The 12,706-nt window shown below is 30.6% G+C and overlaps 1 protein-coding gene across 2 annotated transcripts in view; it reads left to right on the top strand.

Annotated features, from left to right (window-relative positions):
* LOC149898507 (facilitated trehalose transporter Tret1-like) overlaps window positions 1–12,706 on the top strand; it is a 70,328-nt gene that overhangs the window by 32,897 nt on the left and 24,725 nt on the right. Inside the window, exons 1-2 of one of the 2 annotated variants that reach the window (XM_090115083.1) lie at window positions 9,249–9,324; window positions 9,740–9,907. In XM_090115083.1, the coding sequence (XP_089971209.1) occupies window positions 9,806–9,907 (102 nt within the window). In that variant the 5' untranslated portion in view covers window positions 9,249–9,324; window positions 9,740–9,805. Of the gene's footprint in view, window positions 1–9,248; window positions 9,325–9,739; window positions 9,908–12,706 lie in introns of those variants that run through there. The other variant, XM_090115082.1, reaches the window with a different exon arrangement.

The following is a 12,706-nucleotide window of genomic DNA, read 5'->3' as shown; positions in this document are numbered from 1 at the left end:
GATTAAATAATAAAATCTTCCTCAAGAACCACTTTACCTATTAAAAAAAACCTCATCAAATTCTGATGCGTAATTTTAAAGATCTAAGCATGCAGAAATACACACGGCGTGATGCGACTATGTAGTGATTAAATTTATTTGATCTAAGACCTCACCCCTACCATCCACATGTGCTCAATCACTTGCTCCTCACCCATTAAATATCGCACGATTCCAAACTTATATAAGAAATGAAACGTGAAATCTTGGACACGATATCCCATCACGTGTCTTGGTCGTCACGTTCCCGATTTCAATTACAACCGACTACCGGATCCCGCCGCGTGCGATGGGGCTCTGATGAAATGATTGCGTTTAGAAAACTTGGGTTATGTCACATCGAAGATGCTAGCTTGCAAGACCATGTAGTGGAGAAATTCTAGAAAGTATGAAAAGGGATCAAAGTTTTTTTTGTAGAACATTCAAAAGGTCGTACACAGTTTATTTCTTATAAGCAGTGTCTTCTTATAGTTCTACGAGTAAAGATAAGGAGCATTATTTTTAGGAATTATTAAAAGTAAGCATAACTTGTATGTTAATATTTTGGAATTTCCTTCGCTTGCGGGATATCGGATCAAAAGTTAGATTATAATGAATAAACAGATTGTTTTTGTTTATTATTATGGCAGGGCGTGAAACTAGTATTCCATAAGCACACCAGAATAACAATAGAATTAGAAAGTCGTATCACACCAATAATTTACGATCGTACGTTTTACGGGCGAGCCACTCAGGGGGTCTCGTGTCCACACACGCGATCCAATAAGTTTATAAGATAATTTATTTGTTCAATTGTAAAACAATAAACCCAATTGCTTGTAGCATTCCTGTGTTATTGGCAATTGTACTGTTTTTATATGCTTAATTAAACAGAGGGTGTTATTTTTAATTACCGATGCAGAAGCTACGTCTCTCTTAGAATAGAAATACACGGGAACGGGAACTATGCGTTTTTTTCTTTGTCTCTACGCGGCCGAAAAGCTAGGGACTAATAAAAGTTTTAGTGTGATTTTAATAGCATAGGCTAATTATTTATAGGCAAGCGATGGATGCCAATATATTTTCACCTCAAACAATGAAATAACCCTTATAAAATGTGAATCAAGATAAATCATTTGAATTTGAATATAAATTCTACTGTTTTCCGAAGCGGTGGTAAATGTTAAAAATATGTTATGACTATTCAAAAATGCTTCTAGAAAAAGTCTATTTAATAAATTAATTTCTGGTTATTCACAAGCATTTCTCAGAAAATGGAGCGCTAGATCAATGTTCGATACATTATTTGCAATAATATTACTTTTGCAATAAGATTGATTATTAACAAAGTTAATTAACATCACTATCTTATACCACAATTTTCTCGTATCAAATGCTTAAACATCGTCAATCGAGTTTTACACGACACGATTTGAATCCCATCTGTCCGATGTACGTATAATCGATATCGTCGCATTAACATTCCCGTTTGCGTCGGTAATGAGACGTACGATTATTTTTCGTGCGCTTTACAACTTGCGATAGGTACCTATTTCTGAAGTTGATTGTAAAACTTATAAAAAAGATAAATACTTGTAGAAAATGGGTATTGAACAGAGAATTTGTGATCTATGTAAACTTAAAGTACAATAAAAATCCCTGTAAAAAAAAGAAGGATTGTTATCCATATTAAGTTTAAATTAATAATTTATTGCCGCTTGATTAGAATACAATGTATGACTACATGGTAGGTATTATTATTTGTGTTTGATTGCAATAAGTTACACCAAAAGAGATGTAGACGTAGAGTATATGTGTACAGACCGTATTCAACAAGCATCATAATTATTATATGCTTGCTTTTAAACTTAAGGTGCGAATTCCATACAACCCATTTATACATATCATTTGCATTTTCCGCATACAAGTCGTATCGTCACCGTGTCGTGTGCTATAAAAAGGGTTTTATATAAAGATGTATTCTGTCGATACCAGAGTAATTTCCCCGTACATCAACGATGTAATGATCGCTTAAGGCGTTAAAACTTTACGATTTTTAATAACAGAGCCTTAATTGCACGCCTCATAGATGTAATGATGACATATTGCCGTTTAAAGCTATTTTAATATTTAAATTGATTTTTAAAATGTTTTTAGTGGTTTTCTATTTAAATAGTCGAACGATTTTGTGAAAAGCTTATTTGTGGGTGTGGTATGTATGATTTTGGCAACGTAATGTTTTTTCGTATTTTTTTGGTATTCGAGCGTGGTCTTTCTGTTTATTAAGTTTTCTCGCTTAAGCTATTGAACCGATTTTTATGAAATTAGGTTCTTCATTTTAATTTTAATCTCGTACTTCTTAATAATTCTGAATGAACTTTTTTTTTGTCACAACAACCAAACTTGTAAGCAGTGAAGCAGTGAATTCATATACATAACGTTAAAAACTGCACACGAGCGAAGCCACGCGCTTTACTAGTTTACACTCGATCCAGATAACCAAACCAGAAATCCCAAATACGTAAACAGTTCTAACACGTAAATATCGAAAGTTCAGTATGTTTACTCCACAATTGTGTCAGCCAATGCCCTGATGAGCAGATATTTATACCGATTGCAAAAATATACCTCTGGGTTGCCAAGTGTCAATAACCTGGACTATGTGCCTAGTTTTGATTAGGGTTCAGTGTAAAAGTAGTTATTAGAGAAAGGTAAGTAAGTGATGTAGAAAAAGCAACAATTTATGAAATACGTAAGTAGGTACGCTTAATTGTAAAACGGTGGTTAATTTTATAAATGTTGGAGTTTGAGTGAACAGAAAGAGACATCATGATCAAAGCTCTAGTTTTTCATATACAAATTATAAAATTTGAGCTAATTTAAATTTGATATTAAGATAGGTATATTGTATTAATCTGCCATAAAATCTTATAAAATGCATATATTGCACGATAATACAAAAGCTTTCTACTGAAAACGAGCTTTCATAATCAATTCAGTCATTTCCACTATAACTTCCAACAAACTTAAAAACTTACAACAAACTCCTTTATTATAGTATCGATTTGAAATATCATCAAACAAATAAGTATATGTAATAACCACAAACGACACTAAGACCACAAAAGCTCATTTAAACGATTTACACACTATTTATAACATTTATAAATCTACGGAACCCAACTAATTTAAGAACTGCCGCTGTCTAATTTATTTTTACAACCGTGTGCGTAGTTTAAAAATATTTAGATCAATGTACATGGCTTTTCGATTAGTTTTCATTGTGTACTTGCCCAAGATTTTCTTTGAAAACGTATCTAGGGCGTACGTGCTAAATCTATAATATTGTTTTGTGAAAAAAAAGGTCTTTTATCTATACTTAATAATATTATAAAGCTGAAGAGTTTGTTTGTTTGTTTGAACGCGCTCATCTCAAGAACTACTGGTCCGATTTGAAAAGTTCTTTCGGTGTTAGAAAGCCCATTTATCGAGGAAGGCTATAGGCTATATTACGCTAAGACCAGGAGGAGCCACGCGGGTGAAACCGCGAAGCGCAGTTAGTTTATGAATAAATGAAGAGATTACAAAATTTTACAATCGATCGTATTTTAGAATTGTACTGAAATAAATATTAGCTTGAAATTCATAAATACATACAAAACAGTATGAGAACTGTGAACGTTTTAAACGTTTTCTGATATTTTATTTCTATTTATATGCGAATAAAAACTCTTTTGTAGTGAACTTAATTATATAAACAGCTGGAATGCGTTTAGTATTTCCTTGTTCAATTAATATCATTCTTATAATTTTTATGGTAGGTATGTATTTGCTTTAACATATAAAGGAGTGGCCTGATATATCATTTTTCTAGTAGAAAAACGTTTAAACACGCAGTTTGTCTCGTGTTTACTATGCAAATATATACTACATCATACAATTAACAATTTAAAATCCGATTATACTCAAATTCAAACGATTGGTGTTCGTTCGTTTGATTCAAACGAAGTCAAGTCAACTAAAACAACTTTAAATGCAGTCGCTACCGTTAAATGTAAAGAAAACTAAAATAAACTTTACGAGCTCTTCCGTTTACAGAAATTGTTTACAAAATATTTAGAGATTAACTCTTTCGAATCGTCCGTTAATTACAGTATAAAGTTAAACATTTTTATAGCCTCTTTTCACACACGGTTTATGTTATTGTAAAATTTAAATACAATTTTAATTTAACACATGTGTTGACTGTATTCTTGTGAAGTAGTAAATATTATAATATTATATATAAATACTAGCGGTCCGCCCCGGCTTCGCCCGTGGTACATATTTACGTTTTCTCTACGTAAAAACCATCCTCGTACTTCAAGGAATATAATAAAAAAAGAATTATCGAAATCGGTTCAGCCGTTCTCGAGTTATGCGCTTACCAACACATTTTGCGATTCATTTTTATATATAAGAAGAAGATTATATACATTATCTGTGCATATTTAATTGTCAATATATGTGATCTATAAATTAAAAGTTTATTATAAAGATATCGATAGAGAAGTTGGATCGAACAGAATTCTGCTAAAGCAAAGGAAGAATTAATTATGAACTTTATAAAAACATAGATAAAATGTATCTTAAAGTTTTCCATATTTTTAGAAAGTATCAAATAAGATTTCGATTATTAGGGATATCTCTAAAAAATACTACAAAAATGAAGTCAAAAGGTCTATGCCATCTAACTTTTTCTTTTCCTTCTTAATACAAATCTTCTTATTTCTTATTTCTCTAACTAATTGCAGCATTGTTATTTCAAATATAAATCATCTGCATTTTATCACCCAGCAAGACTCAAGAGGGGAAACGGTTACGTTATTTATAACTTTCCTACAAAATTTCGAAACAGCCAAATGTTCAGTCACAAGTCGTGTCAATCATTGTGACGTATTGAAAAGTGATACGTATACAAAATGCTGTTAATTTATCACCTTGTTTCACCGAACAGAACTGAAGTAACATGACCAGTTTGTATTGGACCGTTTGATCTATTGATTTGCAGAACAGACCGAGGTCATGCTTATGTGGGCAATAATGTTCAGAATTTGACAGCTAATTTAAAAAGAAACTTAAGACAAGTACTGTACATGTAGTCTATTTTTTATTGTCATTGTTCAAAAGATGTGAAAGAAGACATAGGTCTTTCGTAGGAGATAACGTAGAAAGATGTGCTAATATTCTTAAAATTTTAGGACTGTATGTTTATTTACCCACACATTTGGGCAAATATTTGTGTGATGAACATAGATGTTTGCTCTGTGTCTGGGTGTTAAGTATCTATATAAGTATTTATTTAAAAAAATATATATATGTATGTTTATCAGCCATCTGGTTTCCATAAAGCTTAGTATGGGATCAGATCGTGCCGTGTGTGAAAATTGTCCTGAAATATTTATTTATTTATTTATTTAAAGCTTAGAAACAGTGCAAGTTTCTTAATAATTCATTGGAAATTTTTAGAAATACAACTTTAAAGTTTACTGAAGTCGATTTATACATCTTAATATACCTATATAAATCTCGTGTCACAATGTTTGTCCTCAATGGACTCCTAAACCACTTAACCGATTATAATAAAATTCGCACATCATGTGCAGTTCGATCCAACTTGAGAGATAGGATAGTTTAAACATGTAGGTACCACGGGCGAAGCCGGGGCGGACCATTAGTATTTTATAAGTATTTATGCAAGTTTGATATTAAAAGTATGAATATTGAAACTAGCTCTATCTCTTCTTATACTTACATCATACCATTATCCTTTAATATATTCAGTACGGACAGGAAAAGCCAGAGGAAATATAAAACTGCCCCTGTACCGCGACCCTGTCGCACGAATGTCGCTAAATTGTCGTTAGTTCCGTCAACAAGGTGGCGCGGCGTCGCGACAAAAGTCGTAACTAGACGTAGGTCACAATATGTTTAAAATAATCGCATTGCTAACATTGACCTAATTCTCTTGAGGTCTTCACTTATGAACGTTTCCTATGTGCAGATATGATATTAGAAAATATGAAACACATAACAATATAATAAAATCACTGTTTTCCTTATTAAGTAATTTACATAATGTTAAAATAAAGAATAATTATATTGTAAAATTACCCCAGCATGTTCAAACCTTGAAAAAACGAAATGCATCAAAAAAAGAGCGTGTGTGCCGAGCACACGTGTCAGGAGTGAAACTTCTTTGACAAGATTCAAAAATTCCAAAACCGTCACCTTACTCCATGACGTGACGGTTTTGCCATGACGCGACCCTGAAATTTTACTCTCAACGCGCGTAAAGCAAAAAATGAAATGAAAAAAATGCGTTTATAGATCTGTATCACTAATAGATTTACAAAAATTCTAAAAACCAAATAATTAACAATAAGCACTTACATTAATTTAAACAAAAAATAAAACCTCTTTATAGCATAGTTTTTCTTTATTCCCTCTACGCTCGTCGTATAAAAAGCAGTTTCAATAGAAAATCTGTTATCTAGAAAAACTTTGAATACAATGCGATTCACCATACAGTGCGTCTATTGTATATTATGTTAGAGATAAAGTTTACATTGCTATGTTCACATGTTTTTAGTTTAATATTTCACCGTTCAATGACTGTAGAGAGATGTGATACAGTTTAAAATGGTATTTATTTGAAGATAATTATAAAAATGATAGATAAATCAACAGAAATATTTATTTCGCAGATTTTCAAGGAAAATAGGGCTTAAGTCACTGACTAGTTATTTAGATAAACTTTATTCCAAATATCTGTAGATACTTGTTCTATTTATCTAATACTAGCTGCGCTCCGCGGTTTTACCCGCAGTGCTTCGCTCCTGTTGGTCGTAGCATGATGATATATGCATGATGATAACACCGAAAGAATTTTTCAAATCGGACCAGTAGTTCCTGAGATTAGTGCGTACAAACAAACAATCAAACTCTTCAGCTTTATAATATTAGCACAGATATTAGTATAGACTAAACTTATTCCTAATAATTATCAAGTACCTAATTAAACGTAATAAACCCAAAAGTACATAATATTAATGAAATATGATATATGTATAGACCATATTATGAAGTATTAAATTAATATATTACTATACTCTCTAGTATTTTCTTTATATTCTTCATACTATTACACATTTTTGTAGCATAATTGAATAAACTGTTTCAATGGATTGTTGGTAAACTAATGTTAGAATCAGAACTAGGACGCACGACGTTCTAAATAATTAGAGCTAATATAAACCTAGCTTCCAGATGGCGGCCTGACGTATTTCCAGTAAAAGCTCAACTATTTTAGGCTAGGAAATACATGGCCTATACTGTAACAATATTGTAGAGTTATGTATGGAAGTATTTACGTTCAAAATGGACGAAATTTACAAAAGAACGTTCAAAATCGACTAAATTCTTGTTTTTAAATAAAATATGAGGTTTGTTTTGGCACATTCCTGAAATAACGTTATTATTCGTCACCCAAGGGCTTGTGAAGTTTTCTAGATTTTCAATGTATTAAAATAATATAATTTCAACTAAGTAATATTGTAATTGACTATTATTATACCATTACAAAGCTATATTTTTTTACCGAATGATCGTACCATTGCAAAAAAATGGTTGTCTTATATCTCCTCCAAATTACCGAGTAATTTAAACTGTGTTAATAATAAAAATATGTTAGTTGTCTTTTTTATTACGGGTTGTAGTTGTATTTTACAACTGTGTACCAGAGTGTACGTTGCACTCTGGTACACAGTTGTAAAATACATTGGCTTTTATAAGCTTACTAAAGCTAGTAAATATATCATATCTATCATTGTTAAACATGCCTTATAGCAGTGCGTCATTATTGCTCTATGAACCAAAAATATATACACCAAGTGAAATGTTAAAACGTCTGTACTGACGTAAATCTTGTTTAAAAATATTAATTTGTTTATTATAACGAGAGAGGAATGAAAATATTACATATAGTTTATGTAAATATCCATTGAAATCCTTATGTACTGGGATAAACAAGGTGATTAACTAAAACATGACTGGTGTTCAAAATAGTGTTTGTTTTTTATCTTTGATAGTTTAGGATTATCCTAATAAACAATATCTACCTGTTACGTTATATGATGCCTAATGTCTAAACAAATAGATTTCTTGAATTGAAACATAAAAAGCTCTACTTTTACTGAGTAACAAAGGATATATTTTGGCCTCTTTAAATCCGGATGAAGCCAGGACAAACAGCTATAATTTTCATTCTAGATATTTCACACGTTGCAATATAGAAATACTATATCATAATAAGTAGGTATAAGATATACGTCTATCTAGTAATGTATGTAATTATCAGCCTTCAAAGCGAAATCATATATTTTTACATGTAAATTAATATTTTTTAATTACGCTTTTCCACGTGTACGTTAACATTAAAAAGTTGGCACTAATGTTCTATTTACCGTGCGAAAATAAATCATCAAAGAAAGACATGACTAGGTACTTTTTTAGTTATCCATCACCTTGAAATATACTGTAAAATGAATATGACTCCTTACTAAAAAAAACTATTCAAAACTAGCGGTCCGCCCCGGCTTCGCCCGTGGTACATACATATTTATGTTTTCTCTACATAAGAACCATCCTGGTACTTCAAGGAATATAATAAAAAAAGAATTATCGAAATCGGTCCACCCGTTCTCGAGTTATGCGCTTACCAACACATTTTGCGATTCATTTTTATATTATAAAGATATAACGCCATTATTAAATACTGTAAATACTGTAAATTATAAATTTATAATATAACGTAGGAATTAAACCTGACCATTAGGTTGAAGGCTCTATCTACCAATAAACAAGTTCGTTTCCAAATTTTCAATTTATCAAAACTATAACCTAAAAGAAATTAAATATAATATCAAAATCGCATACATAATAATATTACCTAACTTTAATCACATACCTACATGAAAAACTACAATGAACTAATCCTTAATCCTTGAAAATTCGTGTCCACATGTAACCTAACTTCAACAACCTACATGCAAAACTACAAGTGCTAAAACGATTCCCATACAACATACTCTTCAACAGTAATCGTTTGCTCTATGACGTATAATAAATATTTTTACAGTGCACCAAGGAGTGCAATAACAAATTACTGTGCATATAACAATAGGTCTCGTCTACAATCTCTTAGTAGCAATTGTCTCTCTGCTGTGTGTTTTCGTGTTTAGTGACGTGAATATCGGTTTTAAATCGGTAAAATATTATTAATATATTTATTTTACATCTATAAAATATATTGTCGGTTGAAACTGCGATAATATGACTGTTTTTTTTAATTAAAAAATCGTATATGTTAAGTCGAAATTGTAACCGGTTTTATAGAAAAACTTCATAAAAAAACGTATAATTCAAAAAGTTTTATCAAAATGATGAAAGCAACCGTTTGCAATAAATAATACAAATTTATACGATCACTAAGTTAAAACCTTTTATCCTTTTTTTATAAATACTAATGGGTTGATTATATTTAACGAGTTTGTTTACTTATAAGTTAACGAGATAAAACCTTAAAAACAACTTACAAAAACCCTTACATCATTGTTTACCAGATTGCCCATTACAAATTAGTTCAAGTATATAAAACTAACCAAATCCTTTTTTGTTTCAGATATCAAAGTGATGTGCACACATCCAGTGAAAGTGTTAAGTGTAAAGTGTAACAAAATCAGTGTACATGAGTGATAAAGTGATGAGTGAGAAGATGACGAACATTACACCAGAAACTAGGATCATGATGATGAGGTCCGATGATAGCAGGAAGGGATATAGGCGGCAGGTTAGTGAACAATATAAAGTATATGAACAATCTTAATATGTAAATCTCGTGTCACAATGTTTGTCCTCAATGGACTCCTAAACCACTTAACCGATTATAATAAAATTCGCACACCATGTGCAGTTCGATCCAACTTGAGAGATAGGATAGTTTAAACATGTAGGTACCACGGGCGAAGCCGGGGCGGACCACTAGTATAATATAGATTACGTTTTACATATAGATCGATTAGCAATGCAATAAGACAAAATATAATGTTCATCGAACATTTCACAGATTATTTTTTTCAACAAAAGTAAAAAAAAAACAAAATATTAACTCCTAGCTTTCCGCACGCGGCTTCGCTTGCGTAGTCAAATAAAAAAACCCACATAGTTCCCGTTCCCGTGAGATTGCAAGGATAAATCCTACCATATAATATATTTCTTCAGGTCTCAAGCTATATTAGTACTAAATTTCATCCCAAACGGTTCAGTGGTTGAGACTGTCAGGCAGACAGAGTCACTTTCACATTCATAATATTAATTAGAATTAGGATAGTTATGTCGATAGTTAGGATAATTAGGGCTAGGTAGGATATAAGTTAGGATAAGTACCTAAGTACGTTTATTTATTTATCCATATATTAACTAATATTGATGGCTCTTCACACATTAGTCAAATAGGAAACCATATAAACTTTAATTGAGGAAAAGTTTTTCCAATTATTCTTATGTGTTTTATAGTTATAGGATACATTTAATTGTATTTTATTGGCTTCCTAACTAGGTTGACCCGAGATAAAAACAACTAACGATAGTACAAACATAAGTAATGTAGCTTTTGTAGGTTGTAGAGTATTCAAAATCGCATGAATAATTTCGGAGGTTACTTGGTACAAACAAACAAATATTTTCTTTATAATATTAGTTAGGTAAGTTTTAAGGACTATGTTACGGATCATAAGTCAATCTATCAAGTTTGTGTGTGTGTGTGTTTTACGATGACGTAATTTAAATTTTAAAAGCTTCTAATCATATCGTATTATTTAAAATATTCACTAGCCGCTTGCATATTTTATAGCCCGGTATTAGCCCCTTATAAAAGTACATCATAAAATCTTTCAAAATTTCACATAAAATAATAAAAACATCATAATTTTCTTTGATTAACGATTCATAAAGAAAATCTTTCCTACAACATCGGCACATGCAATAAATTTTCTTCTGTCATATCAGAATTAAATTATAATACAGCAAATTAGTCTGTATTGCTTTGCTATAAAGATGATTATGGTATGCATAACAGGTGACAAAATATAAGTCACTGTGTCGTTCAATGATCCCTTCCAAATGTTGGTTTCAATCTAGCGCTTAGATAATGTCACTAGTGATGTTCGCTTCCGGGTGTGTTGTCGATGATTTATGTACGTGTCGATGATTTACGACCGATCTGAATTTCGACTAAAATAACATGTATTTGGGTCAAAGCCGAATATATTTTAGTTTGTGTTTGTGTAATTTATTCGTAGGTAAATTGTTTATGATTGTAATTGATATTATCTATTAAATTATTGCTTAAAATACTTATGAGTTATAAATCTATGTATGATGGATGTATGATACAGTTTTAGTTTCATTATTTTTTTAATAGATGATGTACAATTTACAACTACTTGAAAGCTTTACATATATCTTAGAGGTGTGTGAATAAATCATTATAATGACACCATCTAATTATAGACATCATAAATTACGAAAACGATGTTTTCTAAATAGAAATTAACGATATTTAGTGCCGACAAAACAGCACTTCAGATGTCATCAACTTTACGATGTCGTATTTATTAGACCTTAATGTCAGTAATAAACATCAGTATTTGAACAGCATTAATATCATTATTTTGAACAGAGGAAATCAGATTCGGTGCCATTAAGGATATTTAAAAGCTTACATTCGTTATTTCTATATTGTTGATATTATATAATATAATACAAAAAGTATTATTGTAAGAAATTTATCTGGTAAAAATTATTAGACAGGATCCTTATATTATGCAAAGAAAAGCACAACAACGTAACATAATTGAATACAACTCAATTTTAGGTTTGCCACTCGCATTACTATTACTAAATAAATAAATGAATAAAACCAGAAAATAATATAATTATAGACAAATTCCGTAACATCACTATCAATCGGTATCACTGGAACACGGCGCTTAACATTGATCGATTCAGAACGGTCGTGTACATCACTAGTTAACATATATCTCAGCGAGGGTATTAATTATTTTGACATTTAGCGTAAATATTAATAGATAATAGGTCATTGACCCAGAAATAGGTCTTTTAACTTTTTTATATTAGCTTCAGCTGTATGTTTATTGTTTTTAAGTGAATTTTTGTAGGTTAATCTATCGGTACATTTAATTATGTTTGTTTTCTTAGAATTGCATAAATATTATTCAATCTTTTATCTTACTAATTATTATTAGTACCAATTATAAAAAATGAAAATAAAATAATTATGTTAATAAACACCGCATTCATTTGTTTATTTAAGCTAATTACATTTGAAAAATGTTTTAATATCAATTACATGAAATGAAAATAAAAATGTTTTGTTTATAAACATTGTATTAACTTGTTTAAAAACAAATAGACTATTGAAAAAAATAATTGCATATTAACACATTTAATTTGTTCATTCAATGAAAGTAAAATGCAATTCTTATCTTATTGCAAAACCAAAGCACAGATTTGGATGAAATAAGAAATAAAGAATATTTATAGTACCTACCTACCTATATTGTTAAAT

This window comes from Colias eurytheme, chromosome 22, assembly GCF_061535395.1.
Source record: "Colias eurytheme isolate Ceu_HAF_F1 chromosome 22, ilColEury1 Martin Lab GWU primary, whole genome shotgun sequence".
In the NCBI taxonomy this organism is placed as follows: Eukaryota; Metazoa; Arthropoda; class Insecta; order Lepidoptera; family Pieridae; genus Colias; species Colias eurytheme.
The sequence above is the reverse complement of the archived record's forward strand: the minus strand, read 5'-3'. Positions and strand labels throughout refer to the sequence as shown.